At 44.3% G+C, this 22,020-nt stretch overlaps 4 protein-coding genes and 1 pseudogene across 6 annotated transcripts; 1 reads left to right on the top strand and 4 right to left on the bottom strand.

The window, feature by feature from the left end:
* Positions 1-6,024: 6,024 nt before the first annotated feature.
* LOC147432394 (uncharacterized) lies at positions 6,025-7,354 on the bottom strand. 3 transcript variants are annotated; one of them, XM_086491575.1, is made up of 2 exons: positions 7,028-7,354; positions 6,025-6,572 (listed from the first exon to the last, which is right to left on the bottom strand). In XM_086491575.1, exons 1-2 carry the CDS (start codon positions 7,115-7,117, stop codon positions 6,237-6,239), a joined length of 426 nt encoding a protein of 141 aa, XP_086347701.1. In that variant the 5' UTR covers positions 7,118-7,354; the 3' UTR covers positions 6,025-6,236. The 3 variants fall into 3 exon arrangements, 1 of the variants encoding a protein (XP_086347701.1); XR_015185448.1 differs by having other exon boundaries at positions 6,430-6,892; positions 7,028-7,161; XR_015185447.1 differs by having other exon boundaries at positions 6,435-6,572; positions 6,761-7,170.
* A 273-nt stretch (positions 7,355-7,627) lies between these two features.
* On the bottom strand, positions 7,628-9,769 carry LOC147432393 (uncharacterized). The gene has a single exon (XM_086491574.1). It carries the CDS (start codon positions 9,767-9,769, stop codon positions 8,897-8,899), a length of 873 nt encoding a protein of 290 aa, XP_086347700.1. The 3' UTR covers positions 7,628-8,896.
* A 542-nt stretch (positions 9,770-10,311) lies between these two features.
* LOC147432392 (uncharacterized) lies at positions 10,312-12,625 on the top strand. The gene has a single exon (XM_086492367.1). The coding sequence runs from the start codon at positions 11,164-11,166 to the stop codon at positions 11,968-11,970; it is 807 nt and encodes a 268-aa protein (XP_086348493.1). The 5' UTR covers positions 10,312-11,163; the 3' UTR covers positions 11,971-12,625.
* A 1,234-nt stretch (positions 12,626-13,859) lies between these two features.
* Positions 13,860-16,667, bottom strand: LOC147432391 (disease resistance protein Roq1-like). The gene is made up of 5 exons (XM_086492366.1): positions 16,518-16,667; positions 15,479-15,819; positions 15,097-15,393; positions 14,284-14,950; positions 13,860-14,186 (listed from the first exon to the last, which is right to left on the bottom strand). The coding sequence occupies exons 2-4, from the start codon at positions 15,803-15,805 to the stop codon at positions 14,333-14,335; spliced, it is 1,242 nt and encodes a 413-aa protein (XP_086348492.1). The 5' UTR covers positions 15,806-15,819; positions 16,518-16,667; the 3' UTR covers positions 13,860-14,186; positions 14,284-14,332.
* A 1,066-nt stretch (positions 16,668-17,733) lies between these two features.
* On the bottom strand, positions 17,734-21,690 carry LOC147432390 (uncharacterized; annotated as a pseudogene).
* Between the last annotated feature and the right edge of the window lie 330 nt (positions 21,691-22,020).

Here is a 22,020-nt window from a genome sequence, read left to right as displayed (position 1 = left end):
AGGCCAACTTCTTTTCACTTGGAATTGGCGGCTCTCGAGATTGGAATTACGTCTGACAGGCTGAGGCCACAGGCGGAGGTAGTTTGAGTCGGAGGTAGTTTGAGTGGCACCCGGACGAAATGTTACCATTACACCGATCATGGCAAACTTCGTTTGCAATGACAAGGGTGTTTACAACACGAGGATTTCTACGTAATTCCTTGGGAGATTGTGACATCCTACTTGAACTCCCTTGGTACCACAAGAACAACGTCGTGGTTGACTATCGGGGCCGGAAAACGACTTTGACAAAAGAAGGCTCAGACATTGTACTTGATAAACTTCAGTTTCTTTACTCACTTTTTTTTGGGAAGAAGAGAACTGAAACGATGAATGAAGGTCAAATATGTTTTGAACTGAACAAAGAACGCCCAAATTTTCTGCACCAGCTCGTCTTAAGGATCATACCATTGATCTGATACCTGGGCACAGCATCCCATCGAACCGGCCACCTTACCTTGTGAGCTGAGCCCAGAACAAAGAGATTATGAACCAAGTGAAAGACCTCTTGGAAAAGGGTCTTGTCCAGCCTGGTACCTCATCGTATTGCGCTCCAGTGTTTGTTGGTTTTGAGAAAGACGGATCTTGGAGAATGACATCGATTATATAGCTCTCAACAAAATCACCATGTAGAACAGATTTCCGATTCCTAGAATCAATGATATACTTGACCGACTTCAGGGATCCTCGTGCTTTAGCAGGATGGACTTGAAAAGTGGATATCATCAGATCCGAATCGCGGAGGGGACGTCTACAAGACAGCTTTTCGGACGACTTTTGGGTTATTGAGTTTTTGGTGATGCCTTTTGGCCTAATCAATGCTCCTGCGACATTTAATCGGATGATAAACAAGATTTTTCGAGAGTACAGGCTATTTGTTGGCACTTTCTTTCACGATATCATTGTTTCTCCAAGGATGAGACAGAACATAAAGATCATCTGCTTTAAGTATTTTAGGCATTACGAGATCACAAGTTAGTGATTAATGCGAAGAAAAGTGAATTTTTCCTACCAGAGATACACTTTTTGGGACACATTGTGTCAACAGTAGGAGTGCAAATGGATCCGGCCTATCCGTGATTGGCCCAATTTGATAATGTCCATGAAGTTAGAAGCTTCTTGGGATTGTGTCCGTACTACAGGCGATTCATTCGAAATTTTGCAGAGGTTGCTTCCCCTTTGCATATCTTGACACAGAAAGGAGTCTCTTTCTCGTGGGGACCCCAAAGGTGACTGCCTTTCAGACATTGAAAGAGAAATTGACTACTGGGACCAGTTTTGACTTTGTCGGACTTGCAGAAGTCATTTGAAGTACCTTGTGATGCTTGTGGTCATAGTCTGGGTGTGGTCTTAATGAAAGAAGGCCATGTCATTGCTTACGATAGTCGATTGTTCTCAAGGCCGGAATTGACAGCACAGATTTATGAGAAAGAGCTTTTGGCGGTTATCCATGCTCTTACTCAGTGGGGGCATTACTTACTCGGAGTGGATTTTATTGTCTTTACAGACCATCAGAGTTTACGTTACTTCTTGTCACAGAAGAAGCTATCGGAAAAGCAGATCTGTTGGGAGAACATCTTGTCATAGTTTCACTTCGAGATTGTCCATGTGCCCCCCAGGGACATAAGAATTTGGTGGCAGATGCTTTGTCTCGAAAGCCGTTGGTTCTGGCTATTTCCGCGATACATCATAGGAGCTCTTCAAGGATATGGTTGACCAGTATGCCACAGATACGGATTTTGTAAACGTTTTTACACGAACACGGGATGGGGAGAAAGTAGTGGGATATTCCATTCAGGATGGCTACTTGATGAGGAAAAACCATGTTGTGCGTTACACCAGCCGTTGAAGGAAAAGGTTCTAACTGAATGCCATTGTCTGTCTTTTACGGGTCACCACGGCATTGCTACCACCTTGAAAGGGGTAGAGAGATACTTCTTTTGGTGGAGACTCAAGAAGGATGTGGACGAGTTTGTGCGCGGTTGCTTGGTATGCCAGAAGGTCAAGTTTGACAGGCATAAAGCACAGGGATTGTTACAGCCTTTAACCATACCCACCAGCCCCTGGGAAAGTATTTGCAATAAATTTCATCTCTCGAGAAACACAACATGGGCACGATTATTTATTGCCCAGATCTTCAGATTACATGGCATGCCTGAGACGATTCTCTCGGCAAGGACCCCTGGTTCACGGTTTGTTTGGGACGGCTATTTGGAAGAACATAGGCACGCGGTTGCAGTTCTCGTCATTGTTTCACCCGCAGCCTGATGGGCAATCATAGATTGCTAATTCAATGGTACTGGATTTGTTGAAGTCTTCTTCGTGGGATCAGAAGACTGCATGGAAAGGTTTTTACCTTTGGTGGAATATGCCTACAGAAAACACAATTAACTCATGGGAAAGGTGCCATTTGAGATTATTGAAATTGCTAAGAAGGTTTCACCCTTCCTTAGCACGAAAGATAAGATATTTGAAGCCGATGAGTACATGCGTGACTTGGACACGGCCTTTGCAGACTTTGCCAAAGTCCACGAGGCTTTGTAGAATTCTCAGGAAAGACAGAAAAAAGGGAGCAGATCGCCATCGTCACAATTTGAAATTGAAGAAGAATGATTGGGTGAGCTTACGTTTTGAGAAGGCACGCGCCTGAGAAAGAAAAAGGAAAGGAGAGGCTTTCTCCAAAGCTTAGTATGCGATACTACGGCCCTTCCAGATGTCCTCCAAAGATCAATGATGTCTCCTTCTGACTGAAATTGCTAGAATACTTGGAGGATTCACAATGTTTTTCATGTGAGTCTCTTTGAAGCCTTTTGAAAGCAATGTGGTTGATGGTGAACAACCATAAGCTGCCAGAATTCTTGATGGTGAACAAGCCAGCATAAATAGGATTGGAGGATTCACAATGTTTTTCATGTGAGTCTCTTTGTAAAGCCTTTTTAAGGCAATGTGCTTGATGATGAACAACCCGAAATGGACGAAAACGAGCAGATACTCGTTCCAGAACTGAAATTGCGCACAGAAAGAAAGAAGGTAAAGCGAAATGACGGTTATTGGTTAAATTCAAGACCTACTCCACATTGGATGATGCGAAGCGAATGGAGGAGGAGGAGGACCTAGCAGATACTCCTCGGAATGTGATCTTTACCTTGAATCTTTTGGTTTAGTCATAGTCTATTCCAAATAGAACCCCGAATTCAGCTTGCGCCGAGATCTGGTGCAATGGGTTGCACAAGAGGGGAGTTACTCCACTCCTTTGTCAACAGATGCATATCCTTGATTTTGAGAATGCTAGTCACTGATGTCTCTTTGAGCTTCAGCGATACTAAGAGCTGACAGTATTCTACTACTATGACAATGGCCTAGGATAGTATGAAATTGATTTTTTCTTAACTTGTTTTTAAGTGCAAGAATTATTATAGACGAAATGAGTGCAGCATTTTGGTTCTGAATGATCTCGACAGACATGGTTGCAATAGGGATTAGTCAATCGGGCATCTATGAGGTCCTGAGTAGATCTAGATGCGATTGCTAATTGCATTGCCGATAAATCATGGTCTGAGATCCGAATGAATGTTGAATGTGATTTGTCATGTGATGTCCTGTGATGTGATTGTCGATTGGTATATCTGCTAGATGTGTGTTCCTAGTGTGTCGGTACTAACAGTCAGTGTCTGCAAGACGGTTTATGGTCTCTGTCTGTTTTGCAGGCGTAATTGAGGGCGATTACAATGCTTTCAAGAGGGGGGTACGTCACAAACTGGTGACATGGTGTGCCCAATACACACACGCACACCCGTCCTACTACTGAAAAACAACCGTTGGAAAATGTTGAGGTGGCAGGTGGTGTACGGACTGCCTGACGACATGGCAGGCCTGTACAGCAGTCCCGTAAATTACGTTAGCAGAATTTCCGTATGGTAGCTTTTTGGCTTGCTTTTGTCTACGCAACACAGCTTTTGGTCTTGCTTTATTTTCTACGCAAGGAGTTAGAGAGAGAGAAAGACTTTATTTTTAAAAAGCCTTTTGCTTTATTTGCCAAGTATAGCTTGAGAGATAAAAATATTGAACATGCTATAGCTTTGATTTTCAGCTTTTGGGCTTTGCTTTTGGCATCCCTTGTGAACCTTTATATAGGTAGTTGGGCTCTCACTTCTCAGAGCATCTGGAAGTAGAGTCTGAGAGTGAGTCCCTGCTACCCACTTGTACTTTGCAACAGATTAATACAAAAAGAAATACCGAAAGGGGCACCATTCTTTGGGGCCAATATCTCTAGGCACAGAACTCTGTCGGGCCAGTGTCGAATCAATTGTGAATTGTGAATTGTTTTTAAGGCATCATTTGTGGTGTCGTGGTAGATTCTCGACTTGGAGTGTCCAAGTCTGTTACAGTAGGTTCAGATGGCTAATCAAACAGAGCTACAGAGCCCAAGATATTTGAGTTTGAAGCTAAAGTGCATTGCAAATCTAAGACGGATAGGGCAGATGGAGACAAGCGGTCAAAGGTAATGTGAATGCATGGATATGTAGAGATCATTACGTGGAGCATGTCGATCTTTTCAGATCATCATTTGGACTCCCCGTTTCTAGGATATTGCCAATTAAAGTCTCACCGACGGAGGCCAATTCTATGCCGGTTTGGTCGCCTCGATCGGTGTGCCATTTGAGATTTTTGGAGCCTTGCTAGGATTTGTATGCAGAGTATACGGTATACAAAGACCACAGGATGTGACGGTGTGGCGAACGGAGTCTGGATCAGCAAGGCGCTGAGGTTTGAAGTTGGGGAGCAATTGCAATAAAGTGGTGCCAGATGGTTCTTTCAAGTTTTGATCGCTTTGGTTAGCAGGCCCGTCGAAGTCAAAAAGGAGCTAAGGCAGTGGAGCTCAAGGCCAGCAACATGAAATCTCAAAGGAAATTTACAGGTCAACGGTTGGATCACCAAGCAGGGAAGGGAGAGCATTTAAAAATGGGGGAAAGAAAGATTTGTTGAAATGTGTTTTTAGTGGAGTTTAGAGGGGAGTTTTGAAGCTTGAAGGGGGAAGGCTCCTCGTAGTGCCACCGTGGCGAACGGAGAAGTCCCACATGCACATGGGAAGTCGGGGTATATAGCTGAGCTTGTGACCATAGTGGGGTGTAGTGAAGTGGAGGCAGAGCTCCAAGCGTGGTGAGCTATGGCGGACTGCCTGTGGCCGCTGCTACAGTGGTGACTAGACTGGTTTTGGCGCCTACGGGCGGAGGCGGGTGGCGGTGGAGATGCGGAGATGCGCGAGCGGCTAATGACACAGCCACCCATAGTGGGTCATTCCCATGACTATTATTTTTGAAGGGAAAACGTGAGGCAACGATTTTCTACATGCAAATATTGAGTGGGAATTTTTCTTTTGCCACTCTAGAGTAGAGATATGAGATTTTACTAGTTAGAAATGTCTTTTTTTCATCGCTTTTTTAAAGCTATATTAATTTTTCATAGGTAAAACAAGAGCAATAAAGCCGGACATCACTAGGAAAAAGGTATCAAGCTTTTTTATTATATACCAGTAAAGTGCGTGAATTTATATAAGAGAGAGCATTACAATGAAAGACATGAAAACCTTGATACAAATAGATACAAATAGAAAACCCTCAAAAAGGACACCTTATTTTTTGGGTTTGGGCTTATGCTTAGGAGGCTTTGGTGGGTATGTCGGGATCGAGGGCTCACTTGGAGTTTTGCAGTTCCATAGGGGTTGGCCACTGGCTACTCGAGGTCTCTCTATCCTCGCTCTAACTCAATAAGCTGGCTGTCTAGAGCATTCACTTGCTCTACTAAGTGAAAGCTCAAGGTTACCTTCATCTAAATCATCCTCACCCAAGGAGTCGAGAAGGAAAAAGGAGTTGACCTTCTTGCCTTTGTTGGAAGAGGTCTTGGGTGGGCACTTTGCTGCCAGAGTGGGGGGATCCTTTTGATTCCGAGTGACTGGACTGGAGACGTTGGAGCTCTTGTATACATATCAAGGTGGAAAAGAGAGTGTAAAAGAGGTCTTTTATACAAATTAAGGTGGAAAAGAGAGTGTAAAAGAGGTCTTTTGGTCAAGTGACAGATGGTCTACAAGTAGGCCTATATAACTCCTAGTTGTGGGAATTATTTCCAAAGAGCCCATAGTAAGTGATGATCTTGTTCTCATATCACCAACATAACAATAGGTATCCGACTTGGAAGCTTCAACATGGGCAGCATTGGATTCGAATTCCTTGATGAGCTGTCTCTTGGGAAAGAGCGCGCTGCGCCAGCCAGCGTAGCAATTTCACCATAGCCTCGACTGGGTTAGGAAGCATACAACAATCTTCGAAACACACTCCGTTCCTGCAGACCTCTTCATGAAATTTCCGATGCAGTGCAAGGTCACAATAGTATGCCTTTTCCAGTTCTGCAGCCCATCTCTCAAAACCAGAGCAGCATACATCGCCCTCTATTAATGGATCGAATCCCTTGATGAGCTCCACCTCCAATGTCTGCACCAGCCGCACTCCCAGCTCCCTCTGTTCCCTCGGCTTCCCCTACATTACAACCAAATTCCACCCACATTTCAACCATGTCTTCTGCGTTCACAGTTATCCCCTTCCCGGTCTGCAATCAACTAAACAAGTTCCCACAATATTTCCCTTGAAAACAACATTTTGAGCAAGGTAGCATCAAAGAAACTAAGAAGAGTGAACAGCAATGATGGCATGTGCAGATGAGGCACCTCATACTAATTAGGAGCGGTTGGGGAGATGGAAGCCCCTTGTCAAATATAGCTAGGTATATTGTGCACATGCCTTATTTCCCAGAGCTGGTGTCGGAAAAGGCCCCCTTACAAAATCATTATCATCAGCTACTGCAGCGCACAAGGTACTGTTTATCTAGCTATATATAGGGAGCTCATGATGATCTAAAAATCAGCACAGTTGGCAAAAAAGTGAAGGTGTGGCATACAATTTGACACCATGCACGTAGCAAACAGATTTCTTACCTCAAGATCTTCATAAAACTCCCACTCCAAGGCATTTAACAAATTTGCACACATAAAACTCCTTGTCCTGCACGAACGACGGAAATGCATGCTCTAACCTTGCACATTTGCTTCCTCTCAAGTTCAGATTCACCAACGGTGGATATTCACTGCCATCAATATCTAACAGAAAGCATTCAAGGCTTCTGCATTTGATCAAATATAATACTGCCAAATTCTCCATTGTTTTGCAGCCGTCGATGCTTCTTAGCTTCTCACATTTCTCAATATGGAGCTCCACCATACCAACCAATGGTGACAAGGAGGGCAACTCTTCGACTGATTCACAATCTACGACCTCCAGAGTCTTGAAATTGGTAAGACATTCAAACCCTTGCAAGCATGTCAAATTCCTAAGTGTAGAATTGAGGGGGGAGCAGCCCCCTTAAACACTCTGTGCATGTGTGTGTGTTACATTGTAGTAGACAGAGAGGGGGAGAGATGGCGATCACACAGAGACACGAGAAGACGTGGATAGAAATGCCGTATCGATTCATTGGATTGCATTTACATAAATAGATTTTGGATGCATCGTTTGGCATCTCTTATGATGACGTGGAATTATCATTCCAACACTCCCCCGTAATTCGAGTCATCAGAGGAGTATGTATGCAGAAAGGAAATAACAATGCATACGCCTGTTTTGTCAGGTGCAGCGATCCACCCTCGATGCGTGCAAGTGTACATGCTATAGAGATGATTACATCATGCTATGCAAGCTACATGATGATTGGGTTCGCATCAGCTGAGTTGAATCAGCCCGGATCAAGGTTGAATCTGAAGTGGAAAAGAAAGTTGATATCGATTCCGGTTTTCAGCTTTGGCTTTGATTTTTTGGTCATCTCTTGCAGATTCCATGTCTTTTCACGAGCTTGAAATCCACCATTACTGCCCCGCAAGGGAGTGAAAAGCATGAGCAACTCTCCGTCCTGAGAAATATCTGTTGTCGAGGTTGCGTCAGCGATTGTTTCATCAAGGGTGTAGGAGATCGCAAGTAGAAGGCATTGTCCCCCGTAATGAGAAGAATATGGAAGATCACCTGCTGTAGGGGGTATGGATAAGGTTATGACTGACATTTGTTGGAGGACCATAGATAAGCATGAAAGGAGTTGGAGGAAATGGGTATGCAACAGCCTACAACAGATTGGTGGGTTTTCTTTATCACACCCACCTGGGTCAAAAGGGGTGAGCTCCAAGGACAGAAGGAGATTCGATTCCGGGCGCAAAAGAGCAGGATCTTGGTTGTCAAGAGCAGCAGCAGGAAGGATGGTACGAATACAAAACACTTTGGAGCTGCTAGTTGAGGGTTCACCATCTTCTCCGAGATGGATTCTAATAGATTGGCATGAGGTGGGGTTGCCTTGATGAACTATGATTGCTGCATAACAAGCAAGAAAATCCAAGCTGTAAGGGTGAGCTACACTGCTGATTACTTCAAGTAAATTGGGGGAAGGCCTCTCTGCATTGTCGTCTCCACCATTCAAGGGCTGACCATGTGGATTCACGGAATGTGAAACCACTTGAGATCATTGATAGAGGAGCTACATAAAGGGAGTGGTTTTGTACCAAGAAAGGCTACAACAGGGATTGGAGTAAGATTTGTTGGGTTGGCAACATCTAGAGTATTGTTTGTTGGATTGGCAGCCTTGAGTGGGGCTTGGGGAATTGCTTCATCAAAGACTTCGTGACTGCAACAAGGCAGGGATATGCCCTCTGAAAATTCGATGCCTGTCAGGTATTGAAGTGGCGCGAACTTGTTGGAAAGGGCTTGATTGCCAACCCCGTTTGTTTGATGTACGGACTCGATCAGGGATCCAAGGAAGGTGGTGATTATTGCTTCCTCATCATGCAGGCTGTAGCAGGAACAACTTCGTCTACATCGGTCGGCAAGGTCTCGACCGTAGAGGCATTTGCAGGTACTTGATCATCACCTCTAGGCCGAGCAACCACAGTAGATGGGCACATGAGGGCATCAAAGCAGAGGTTGGCCGTGTTTGCAGGCAAACATTTGTCGCTGTCATGAAGGGCACCAATTACAAGAGATTGCGCAGGTTGCAGGTCATTCCACGTTCCATTTCGAATAGGGGCATCATTTCGGACAACATCAGCAGCGAATATTGGCAGTGTATTGGAGTTAGCCATGAAGTAATATGAGTGAAAGGTTACTCCAGTATCATCTGCAACTGAGGTAGAAATCACTTGAGCCACTTCTTCTTCGTGAAGGGCAGCCAGGAAGGTTTCAATTATTGCATCTTCTTCATCAGCATCATTTGGGGCAGCAGCTTGTTGAGCGAGAGGTAGGGCTTCCACAGTTGGTGCATGCGAGACGCAGCAGGGGCATCGCTTACGGTCGATGAGTACATACATTTCTAGGTGCTGCTTCAACTGTGCATCATGAGCATCCTTGGCAGGGGCAGGAGGCTGATCCTTTTCATCGCCAAAAGGAGCATGAATGGGCTCGTACAGGGGCCAGACTTGGGCCTCGGCAGCCTGCAAAGGGGAAAAATCGCCCAGAATCGGCCAATCTTGCATGGCTCGGACCATGAATTGGAGGAAAGAAACTTCAGCAAGGGCTGGAGCAAGGCGCAGGTACAGTGTAGGCCAGGATCGTGAAGGAGACGCACCAGGGCGCCCGCATGCCCGGCACTCGTGATACCATGTAGAATTGAGGGGGGAGCAGCCCCCCTTAAACACTATGTGCATGTGTGTGTGTTACATTGTAGTAGACAGAGAGGGGGAGAGATGGCGATCACACAAAGACACGAGAAGACATGGATAGAAATGCTGTATCGATTCATTGGATTGCAGTTACATAAATAGCTTTTGGATGCATCGTTTGGCATCTCTTATGATGACGTGGAATTATCATTCCAACACTAAGATGCAACAATTGAAGTGTCTTTAAAGTCTCAAGAAACTCAATTGCCATTTAGACTTGCAAGTTCTGGCAAACCATCAAATTTAAGGCAAGTAATTGACGAAAGAGGAGATGTGGTTCCTTGAGGCACTTTCAACTCTCCAACTAGAAGCGTCCTCAAGTCCAATGAAATAGGGCATTTTTTCTTTCCTGCACATATCACTCCATCACCCTCGTTACTGGATTTTAGACAGAGAAACTCAAAATTTCGTAAATTTTCTATGCCGACAAACCTCCCTGGCATATGATGCACACCCATGTTGGTGTATAATATTAGGCCTTCAAGATTGACAAGGTTTCTTACATCAAAGTTGCTGTGCATTGAAGCGGCAGGTATGATGGTACATATGTGCTTTAGCTTTGTCAGATATTGAATGTCACTCAGAAGAAACTAAATTTGGACAGCCTCTTTCCACAAGGAATTCCTTCAAGCTTAGCAAACCACTCAAACCCCTCAAAATCTGTAAATTTGGACAGTCTTCAATTGATAAATTTTGGAGGCTTACTAGACCGCTCAAACCATTCAAAGAGCATAACATTTCGCAACCCCTGATCTCCAACTCACAAAGCTCAGGTAGGTTCTCCATTCCCCCAACTTTCAAAAGGCTGGGCCATGCTATCAAGGAAACTCTTGTGAGACTTTGAAAGCAGTACATGAAATCTATAGTTTACAGCTCCTTACATTCCAACGTCACCAGCTCCTGAAGAGACTGTGCCGGCATTGCTAGATCTGGAAGATGTGTTCCATGCCAAAAGCTTCTGAGCCAAAATTTGTGCAGCTTGGATGTGACCAATGTGCCCGATCCATTCCGCAAGGAAGCAGAGCACACTACCAGTTTCTCCAGTTTTGGACACCCACCTAGCAAATTCATCCCCCTCAACCACCTTGGCCTTATAGCTCCTTTGAATTCACTATCAGCATAGCCGCTAAAGATAGCCCCAGGATCCCGAACGAAGGCCCTTAGATTCCGTGCACCCCCTTCAAAAATGAAACTTCTCAAATATGGTGTTGGAATGATAATTCCACGTCATCATAAGAGATGCCAAACGATGCATCCAAAAGCTATTTATGTAAGTGCAATCCAATGAATCGATACGGCATTTCTATCCACGTCTTCTCGTGTCTCTGTGTGATTGCCATCTCTCCCCCTCTCTGTCTACTACAATGTAACACACACACATGCACATAGTGTTTAAGGGGGGCTGCTCCCTCCTCAATTCTACATGGTATCACGAGTACCGGGCATGCGGGCGTCCTGGTGCGTTTACTTCACGATCCTGGCCTACACTGTACTTGCGCCTTGCTCCAACCCTTGCTGAAGTTTCTTTCCTCCAATTCATGGTCCGAGCCATGCAAGATAGGCCGATTCTGGGCGATTTTTCCCCTTTGCAGGCTGTCGAGGCCCAAGTCTGGCCTCTGTACGAGCCCGTTCATGCTCTTTTTGGCGATGAAAAGGATCATCCTCCTGTCCCTGCCAAGGATGCTCATGATGCACAGTTGAAGCAGCACCTAGAAATGTATGTGCTCCTCGACCATAAGCGATGCCCTTGCTGCGCCTCGCATACACCAACTGTGGAAGCCCTACCTCTCGCTCAACAAGCTGCTGCCCCAAATGATGCTGATGAAGAAGATGCAATAATTGAAACCTTCCTAGCTTCCCTTCACGAAGAAGAAGTGGCTCAAGTGATTTCTGCCCCAGTTGCAGATGATACTAGAGTAACCTTTCACTCATATTACTTCATGGCTAACTCCAATACACTGCCAATATTCGCTGCTGATGTTGTCCGAAATGATGTCCCTGTTCGAAATGGAACGTGGAATGACCTGCAACCTGCGCAATCTCTTGTAATTGGTGTCCTTCATGATAGCGACAAATGTATGTCTGTAAACACGGCCAACCTCTGCCTTGATGCCCTCATGTGCCCTACTGCGGCTACTTGGCCTAGAGGTGATGGTCAAGTGCCTGCAAATAACCTTGCCGACTGATGCAGACGAAGTTGTTCCTGCTACAGCCCTGCATGATGAGGAAGCAATAATCACCACCTTCCTTGGATCCTTGATCGAGTCCGTACATCAAACAAACGGGGTCGACAATCAAGCCCTTTCCAACAACTTCGCGCCACTTCAATACCTGACAGGCATCGAATTTTCTGAGGGCATATCCCTGTCTTACTGCAGTCACGAAGTCCTTGATGAAGCAATTCCCCAAGCCCCACTCAAGGCTGCCAATCCAGCAAACAATGCTCTAGATGCTGCCAACCCAACAAATCTTGCTCCAATCCGTGCTGTAGCCTCTCTTGGTACAAAACCACTCCCTTTATGCAACCCCTCTATCAATGATCTCCAAGTGGTTCCACATTCCGTGAACCCACATGGTCAGACCCTAAATGGTGGAGACGACAATGCAGAGAGGCCTTCCCACAATTTACTTGAAGTAATCAGCACTGTACCTCACCCTTACAGCTTGGATATTCTTGCCTTTTAAGAAGCAATCATAGTTCATCAAGGCAACCCGACCTCATGCCAATTTATTGGAATCCATCTCGAAGAAGATGGTGAACCCCCAACTAGCAGCTCCAAAGTGTCTTGTATTCGTACCATCCTTCCTGCTGTTGCTCTTGACAACCAAGATCCTCCTCTTTTGCACCGGAATCGAATCTCCTTCTGTCCTTGGAGCTCACCCCTTTTGACCCAGGTGGGTGTGATAAAGAAAACCCACCAATCTGTTGTAGGCTGCTGCATACCCATTTCCTCCAACTCCTTTCATGCTTATCTATGGTCCTCCAACAAATGTCAGTCATAACCTTATCCATACCCCCCACAGCAGGTGATCTTCCAAATTCTTCTCATTACGAGGGACAATTCCTTCTACTTGCGATCTCTTACATCCTGGATGAAGCAAATCGCTGACGCAACCTCGACAACGGATATTTCTCAGGACGGAGAGTTGCTCATGCTTTTCACTCCCTTGCGGGGCAGTAATGATGGATTTCAAGCTCGTAAAAAGACATGGAATCTGCAAGAGATAACCAGAAAATCAAAGCCAAAGCTGAAAACCGGAATCGACATCAACTTTCTTTTCCACTTCGGATTCAACCTTGATCCGGGCTGATTCAACTCACCTGATGCGAACCCAATCATCATGTAGCTTGAATAGCATGATGTAATCATCTCTATAGCATGTACACTTGCACGCATCGAGGGTGGATCGCTGCACCTGACAAGCGTATGCATTGTTATTTTCTTTCTGCATACATACTCCTCTGATGACTCGAATTATGGAAAAGTGTTGGAATAATAATTCCACGTCATCATAAGAGATGCCAAACGATGCATCCAAAAGCTATTTATGTAACTGCAATCCAATGAATCGATATGGCATTTCTATCCACGTCTTCTTGTGTCTCTGTGAGATCGCCATCTCTCCCCCTCTCTGTCTACTACAATGTAACACACACACAAGCACAGAGTGTTTAAGGGGGGCTGCTCCCCCCTCAATTCTACATATGGAAGATTGCCAACCTCAATATACTCCAGAGAGTTTTCAATGACCTCCAGATTAAGTAGGAGAGGCCAAACTGCACTCATATCTCTCAGATGTGTAGTCCCAGTGCCTACTAGCCTCAGCACTTGCAGCCCTGTCATTTGAGATGCCAAACCACCCAAACTAACCATAGTTGGAGTGCATGAGAGGGCACCCTCCCTAAGCATACTAGTTGCCTTCCCTGTTCTGTGCTCCTGCTCTTCTGCGGCAGCATCCTCTTGCCTCCATTACCAACCCACTCCTGCCTTCGGATGCTATGCACTAGATCCCAACCAGCTGGCAACTCTGCACAATTCAAGCATGGGCAGTTGCTGATATCTAAACTCATGAGTGAGGTCAAACCAACTAGATTCAACACCGCTAGCTTCATACAATTTTTTAAAACCAGGGCTTTCACGCTAGAAACGCCAGGCCAAAACCTGAATCTCTCTATGCCCACATTGTCCAGGACAACAGTGCGCAATCCAAGTTCTCTTGCCTCAGTTGATGGTGGGGAAAGCTGATCCTTTAGCAACATGTGTGGATGATTTCTCTTGCCAAGGCTCATATAATACCTAGCAGCTTCTGGAAGACTTGCAGCAAATTCCAGGAACACATCATGAACACTAAATAGACAGTCCTCATTTTCCAAAAAGCAATGTCTGTGCAAGTCCTGCAACTGCAAAAGGAAAAAGTTAAAACGAAGTTAATAAAACACACTAAGATTAGAGTATGGTTGAAACTCTACTTGCAATTCGAGTTAAAAAATCACTTACATCCATCTTAATGTCTGCCAGAGTGCACTCATGAATGACACTAAGAAGCTCACGTGCATGTAAATATTCCGACACTTGGAATGATGAAGAGAGCAATATCTAGAAACAGAAACTGAAGATGAGAAGATAGCTTCGTGAAGCTATCTTTCACAAGGTCCATGATAGCTTGCTTTTTACACCTTTGCACCTGAGTCCCAAATCTCTCCATGTTCACTCTCCATCGATCATACACATCTAGTTTATACTGGCCCAACTGAGCTCCCATCAACTTTAACACCAGCGGAAGGTAGACTTTGGAATTGTGAAACCCAGACATGCTGACAACCTCCTCTAACATCTGTTTGTGCCTTGGAGGTAAATTATCCAGTGCACAAGAATTCGCCAAGCTCACACAATCTCTACTTTGTAGAAGTATTCGAAGGGCCTCCTCATTGTTCACATTTGGCACTCTTACAGAATCATACACACAAGGGCTATTAATGTGTGGACCATGAAGGAGACGATGTATCAGATTGTACGTCCGAGCAACAAGCAGCACTTTGCTCCCTGCGCCAACTACAACCCCCATAAGCCGTTGTACAAAATGGATTGTCTCCTCAACAATGTTGTCCACCACCAAAAAGACCTTAGAGCTTTGCAACTTATGAGAGCTGAGAATAGAATACATCTGCATCAGTAACACAAGTGTAATCCCCTCATTAAGTGCGCCATTCAGATCTATCCAAAACCGAAACATTAAGACAGCTGAATTGCAGAATCCACACTTGACACAATTATGAACTTACCAAGAAACATTACATCTTATTAAAGTACCTGCTCTAGTTCTGATACATTGGTAAGGTCCACCTTGTTGTGATAAATTGAGAGTCTTGGAACAAGCTTCTTGCATACATCCACCAATTTATCATCAGTGATATTTGTGGGCAAGTTCAAGTACAATGCCTTACCATGGAGATTGGTGGAGTAGTGATTGCACAAGCACTTAGATAAGGTGGACTTGCCACTCCCCGGAAGCCCATACATACCCAATATGCACACACGTGACTGAAGAGGGCTGCAACTTGGTTGAAGTGCAATTGATTCTAATTCTTCAAACTTGGCAACGATGACCTGCATTCAAAGTCTCTTGATCACGTCATGAGTAACACCATTACCATCAATCTACGATAAGATTCAAGCCAAATTGTTGTCCTACCTTGCACAAGCGCTCCTTGCCATTTATGCCCAGCTCATCATAATGAACGGCTGGAGGGATCACCTTGGAAATAGCAGAAACTATGTTTTCCAAGTAGGCTAGCTCACCATGAGATGGATCGAATATAAGGCCCTCGCGTGCACAGAGTCCATGAAGAGCCTGCTCCAATTTCAAGGCATTAATGCGATTTGGGTCTTGCATAGCATACTTTCTCCAGGTCGTGCGCCATTTGTCTAGGTTGGTTTGACACTTGAGGTCAAGGGGAGATGACTGATAGAATAGAGGTAGTATCTTGACCGATCCCGTGAAAGCGCAGAGCTCGAGCATCGGTCATTTTGCATCTACACATTCAAGATCACTTCATACGTCAGAAGGTCGAAGATAAGATCATCAGCCTGACTTATGTCAACACAAATGATAATGCTGCAGATTTCCTCACAAAAAGCTTGCAGATAGACAAGCACTACAACTGCTGCTCTATCATTGGATTGGAGATCTGACTATTTTTTATTATGGGGGGTGTCAGCGTAACTAAATAATAAAAAATAAAATAGAGAACTAAAACAACAAATTTAAGGATCAAATAGACGTCGAATAAATCGACAGAATGTAACGGCGCAACCAAAACAGCGCCTATGTAACTACACAGATTTAATATAATGAAACCATCGCAACATACCTCTGTGTGTTCTCCATTGTCTCTCTCAGAATTCTCTGTAAACTTTTAACTGTGTATTAAGCGCTCACACTTAGATGTTACCTTGATTAGAAATCAACCACAGCACGAATCACAGTCGGATAGGGGCCATATTCTTAGTCTGTTTCGGGCTTCATGTAGATGCCAATGGAATGTGTAGATTTACACGTAAAGAATAGATTTGTCATCTTATATGTGAAAATCGACATGCATAACTAGGTATCGACATTGGCCAGCCATATTCAGCTCATGATCGACGAATTAGGACTCAAAAAATTAGAATGGGAGGACTCAGCCGATAAAACTAATTATGATGCCTGTAATTGCAATAGCATGGCATACCTTTTGGCCTCGGGCGTCAAGTCATGTGTGCAGTAACGGTGTGATGAGGAGGACGACGCAGCCATCACGCACGGACACACAGAGAGAGAGACTGACGCTAGCTTATGAAATGTGATATATATTGTAGTGTACACGGCCGCAGGGCTCTAACCGAAGAAAATAAGGGCAAACTTGAAATTCTTTGCCGATAATCTATACTTAGTTTTCCAGTGCCACGTGTCAAAGGCGGTTGGCCGTACTATTACACTTAAATTTGCCGGTTTTCAAGCTCAAAATCGAACCGAGTTTCTATGATTTTAGCCAGTTAAAATACGTTGTACCCCGGTTTTTTTCTAACAATGTGCACGGGATTAGACCAGAATGAGCGTGCCACTTGCATACAAGAGCGAGCTCCTTATATTGATATCACAAGCACTACAGCAACCTTCTTGGCATATACAAGTGGGTTCACACCGTGGTTTGTCCGACCACACACCACACCTCCCCCCTTAGGGGAAAAAAGATGGACATCTTTTTAGAATTTTGGGGTAAGAATCAACTCGACATGAAGGGATCAACTCCAACACCTCATTTGGGGGGATTGATCATACAACGGCTTAGGGGCTAAGGGATTGAGCTTGGGGGCTAGACTTGTCATCATGCCGAACATCATCAAGGCATGGAACTCAGACATCTCGCTTATGCAAACACTAAGTTGCTATCCCAATGTAATGGACAAGACGAGGAAGGAAAAACTGAGGATTGGGCACGACATTTTTGCGACATACATTCATTTCCATAAGGGGTTTGGTGTGATGATGGGGATTGGTCACCAGGACTTAAATGAAAAGAGACTTTGACTAATAAACACATAAAATAGAAAAGGATACGTTATGGGGTTGAGACTCTGCATCACCACTATGAAAGCGAAAAGACCGGGCACCTCTGCAACAAAGCTGCAGCAACTCCTATCTCTAAAATAAACTTGTATGCATGCATGCCAAGTGGCCTTCTTCATCACCACTGCCATCATCTTTGTCTCCTAAGCATTCGGATGTAGTGACATGACTTGCATGTGCTTACTTGCATTGTAGGATTTAGCAAAATTCCTGAGCATCTGCCTGGGCTCTTTGCAAATCCAACTTCAATAGTTCCAAAGGCCGAAGTTCTTGTTCCATTCTTGAAGACTTCTCAGCAAGGCCACGAAGCTACGCTTCCTTCTCCCCCTATATATTTCTCAAACCTTGTTGCAGGTGCTATACTTCTTGCTATGTCGCAGCCAACTCCTGTCGGAGGGCCACATGAGTTGCAACCAGCCTCTGATTCTCTGTGGGTTCTCTGTCAAGAGCCTTTGAATCTCTTGATGCTGAGTAGCTATCTTCTCCTCCATGATTAGGCCTGAAGATGGCAACACATCCAGGATTGCGTCAAATTGGACCTGGCATGGATGTGGAATGCAGGCGACCCATTTGATGTGGCCTTGGTTGCCGCCAAACAAAGCTTTACTGAATCGGGCAGACATGACATCAACCGCATAAACAGCATGGTCTAATGAGCCAATAGTAGCCTGGGCATTCATCAAGCTCATGCATAGGCTCATGCATAGGCTCGGGCGACCAGAGAGGTTAACAACGGAGCCTGCGAAATTAATGTTGGACTTGAGTGAAAGACAATGTTGCACAAGCTGATGGTTTAGGCCAGTGATGGTCACATCATAATTGATCTGGAATGCCCTTGAGCGGCAAGCTGCATCACATGACCTTCTAGCATAAACTGAAACAGGGGCGTCGCAATAGTCCCTGAAGGTGTTCGACCTACTTCAATTAACAGTGTCGTTGTCCGACCTGGCTTGGCCACCTTGCAAACACCTTGCTATAGAGAGCAATGTTCTTGAAGAAGCCGGTGTCGACACACTATTCTAGTAGCCAAGAACGTCAACAAGACCTCGCCATCAGTTATCTTTGCTGATGTACGAGAAAGAGGTTGCTAATATGGTTGGTGCCTCGTTGCCTCATTTGGGCACCTACAAGATAGAAGGAGAACTACCCTGTGTCAACTCCACCAATGTAGTGTACACGGGATCAGGCCAGAATGAGCGTGCCACTTGCATTATACAAGAGCAGCTCCTTATATTGATATCACAAGCACTACAACAACCTTCTTGGCATATACAAGTGGGTTGACACGGAGGCTTATATATATGTATATATATATATATAATATATATATATATATATATATATATATATATATATATATATATATATATATATATATATGAAATATTGAAGTGCGTATCGGACGACTCGACGACCTTTGCTATAGAAATTGGTCGATGCGGTTTAGTATTGCAAGTCAGAGACAATATGTTTCGGGTAAAGGGGCCAGTAAAAAACCAGCCCTGCACTAGGACTCGTTGACTGCTATTAATAATATGGATTTTCTCCAGCGGTGTGCACAACGAGGCCAGTGTTGGGCTGGTTAGTGCAACGCAATATGGGATCGTGGCCGTCAGATCGCGCGTTCATGTTGACGTGACGCATAAATGGCTCTGATTTGGCACCTCATTGGCCCCTTTTTCACTACCTTTTGTGTAATATGTGAAATATCCTTTGAGGTCCTGTGAACTACGTGCCTTGCCATTCGTGATGCGGCTTCTCTGCCTAACCGTTCTCGTGCTGAGCTCTCCAACGCGCTGTCCCAAGCTGAAAACAGTGCATGAGATAGAGAGAAATTCGCCACCTCGCTTGGGTGGCCTTAAGTTGGCCCCTTTACCCTAGTAGATTTTAGTGTAGAGATGTGGAACAAGGACACACGCACACTCACATCAACCACCTAGGAATAAAGTAAACATATACAAAGTGTATTGAGTACTGTAATACATAAGTTGAATTTTTGAAGTGTGAGAAAAGAAGTGTGTTTATTTGATATATAGATTCACTGATAGAGATTGAGCATGTACTAGTGAGAAAAACATGTGGCTAAACTAATCTTAACGAAGCATTGACAAATTCAAAAAATACAAAAAGTATCAACGCACTAAATATTTGAATTGCACTACCGACTTGATGATCGTATACGGGTGTCGTCTAATTGTGCAAGCCGGAGGACAATGTTTGAATGAAGCTACATAAAAGTAATGTGAATAGTTAAACATTTGGTCATGTAGTTAGGTGCAAAATGAAAATGCTAAATATACAATGCACGTCATGCAAAAGTACCATACAACAGTAAGGTGGAGAGTTGGCACTGTGGTCTCTCCAAAAATTATAAGAAATGAAAGCCATGCCGTGCCCCGTAGCATTTATCTGTTGTGCCACGCAAACACATAGACATGGGAGATTGGATGCAGATAATGGACCTTGGAGTGTTGTCGAGTTGGAGTCGTGCTTGTACAATTAAAACATCCATTGTTGTGAATATATATCCTCTCTATCAGACACAAAACATGCGTTAAGAAAAATACAAAAGATGCAGGATGTATTTAAGCTTAAAGAGATATGAATGTGGCAAAGCTTGACTCTCGACCATACATCGTGCATATAAAGGAAAAATGACTCAATTAGCAGGCTAGGAATATCGAGGTGGGAGACACCTCATTTTGTTATTTTGCCTCTACACTATATTGTTTAAACATAGCGATAGGCTAATATTAATGCAGCCTGAGTTCTTTATGTGAGGCAGCTTGTCGTCAATTTGGTTCTAGGATAATGGTCTATATCATGTCAAGCACTACATCCTCCTTCCAAAACCACATATTGGGATTATCACCATCCATCTACTACACGATGCTCATCACAAAACCCGGTGCAGCAACATCACCCCCTTCTGTAACCCGTCGTCCCGGATGAGTATGACAGAGCTACGACATCATCAGGGTTTATCTCCAACTTTGGACACCCCCCCTCCCCCTCATTCAGCTCCATCAATTTTCATATGTGCATAACATGGTCACCATATGCCACATGCTCTCTTTTGACATACGTGGTACTAGAGTTCGAGGGTTGGCAGATGTGGGCCGCTCGATCACCATCACTTTGAAATGCAGTTGATTGCCCACAATGTTGGCTAGCTTCTCTATGCAAGCCATTTGTGTTACAATCAGCTTCGCCCATGAGATTGTTATGCTTGGTTGTTCTGGAGTCCTCTTGGAACTTGATAGCATAGGGAGATATATCATGTTCATATGGACAGATGGCAACCTGGTTTGAGCTACATGGTTTCTCTATGGATATCCTCCCCCACTTCAATATTCTCTAGATGCACCCTCTTTCTCTCACACAAACGGAGGGAGGTCACTAGACTTCTATGACACAATTTGTTTCAGTTGGATATGCAGAGGACATGAGTATAACCTATATAGGAGCTCAAAGAATTTTCTCTAGCTCATAGAGGATGGTTCTTATCTAGGCTTGCCTACATGGACACTCAATTGTCCCATAGATTATGATGTACTAGTAGACAAAATTCAAACATCATCACATTATTTGGAGATTGAGATTGGCCAATATTGAGGCATCTATATTGAAGCTCTGCCTATTGTCTCTCGGACACATCTCGCATAGCTTTGCTTTTTAAAACCTTCACTAATGAGGCAATGAAAGTGGCCACCTATCTCATAGTGAAGCTCTGCCTGTTGTCTCTCTGACACAGCTAGCATAAAAACTTGGCCTCTATCTAGAGTTATACGATACTAGGATCAAAGATTTCTTGGCCTCTACCTATTGGAGATTGAGCAATGTCGAGCAGGGCTAGAGAGAGAGAGAGAGAGAGAGAGAGAGAGAGAGAGAGAGAGAGAGAGAGAGAGAGAGAGAGAGAGAGAGAGGTTCACACATCGAGAGACACGCCCAAAGACAGATCACAATGTTCTTCCATCCAATGATTAAATAGATCCAAGACCAGCGAGAGACCGGGAGGGACACAACGCACATCACTAGCATAGGTTTGTTGAATAATCGACAATGAGGAGATGCTCCCATCAACAAAGGATGTTTCCTATATTGGCGTTTTGCATAGCACCAGATGCCTTCAAGATGCAAGCATAGGTGATTGCATCTGGAGAAATGTTCTCGCGCTTCACATTTGCTAAAAATAGCCCAGAGCTTTCTGGACCCACCGTTGCTGAGCATATCCCGTTCCAAGAGACAAAATTCCAGATAGAAAGCTCCTCAAGCACACCACATCTGGCATACATGTTGATCAGGGCAGTGTCAAGCACACAGCTCTTGTCTAAAAATATCCTTGTTGCTCATATTGGAGTCCTACATAGTGCACAAAGTGCCCTCGTTTTGCATCCTAAAGCAAGTAGCCATAGCTTTGTGGCCCAGTCCTTCTTGCGCATATCCCGCAAACAATGCATTTCAAGAGACAAAATTTTGGACATACATGTCGACCAAGGTAGTGCCAAGCATAACGTTTTTTTTTCGACAACCATTGACTAGGAATGTTATCATGAAATATTTTGCCCATCTCAGTGTTTTTCAAATTGCCACATGCCTTCAAGGTGCAAGCATATGTGATTGCA

The sequence above is a fragment of the Adiantum capillus-veneris genome, chromosome 20 (genome assembly GCF_014529385.1).
Source record: "Adiantum capillus-veneris isolate H3 chromosome 20, ASM1452938v2, whole genome shotgun sequence".
NCBI classification, from domain to species: Eukaryota; Viridiplantae; Streptophyta; class Polypodiopsida; order Polypodiales; family Pteridaceae; genus Adiantum; species Adiantum capillus-veneris.
This window is presented reverse-complemented; position numbering and strand designations above follow the sequence as displayed.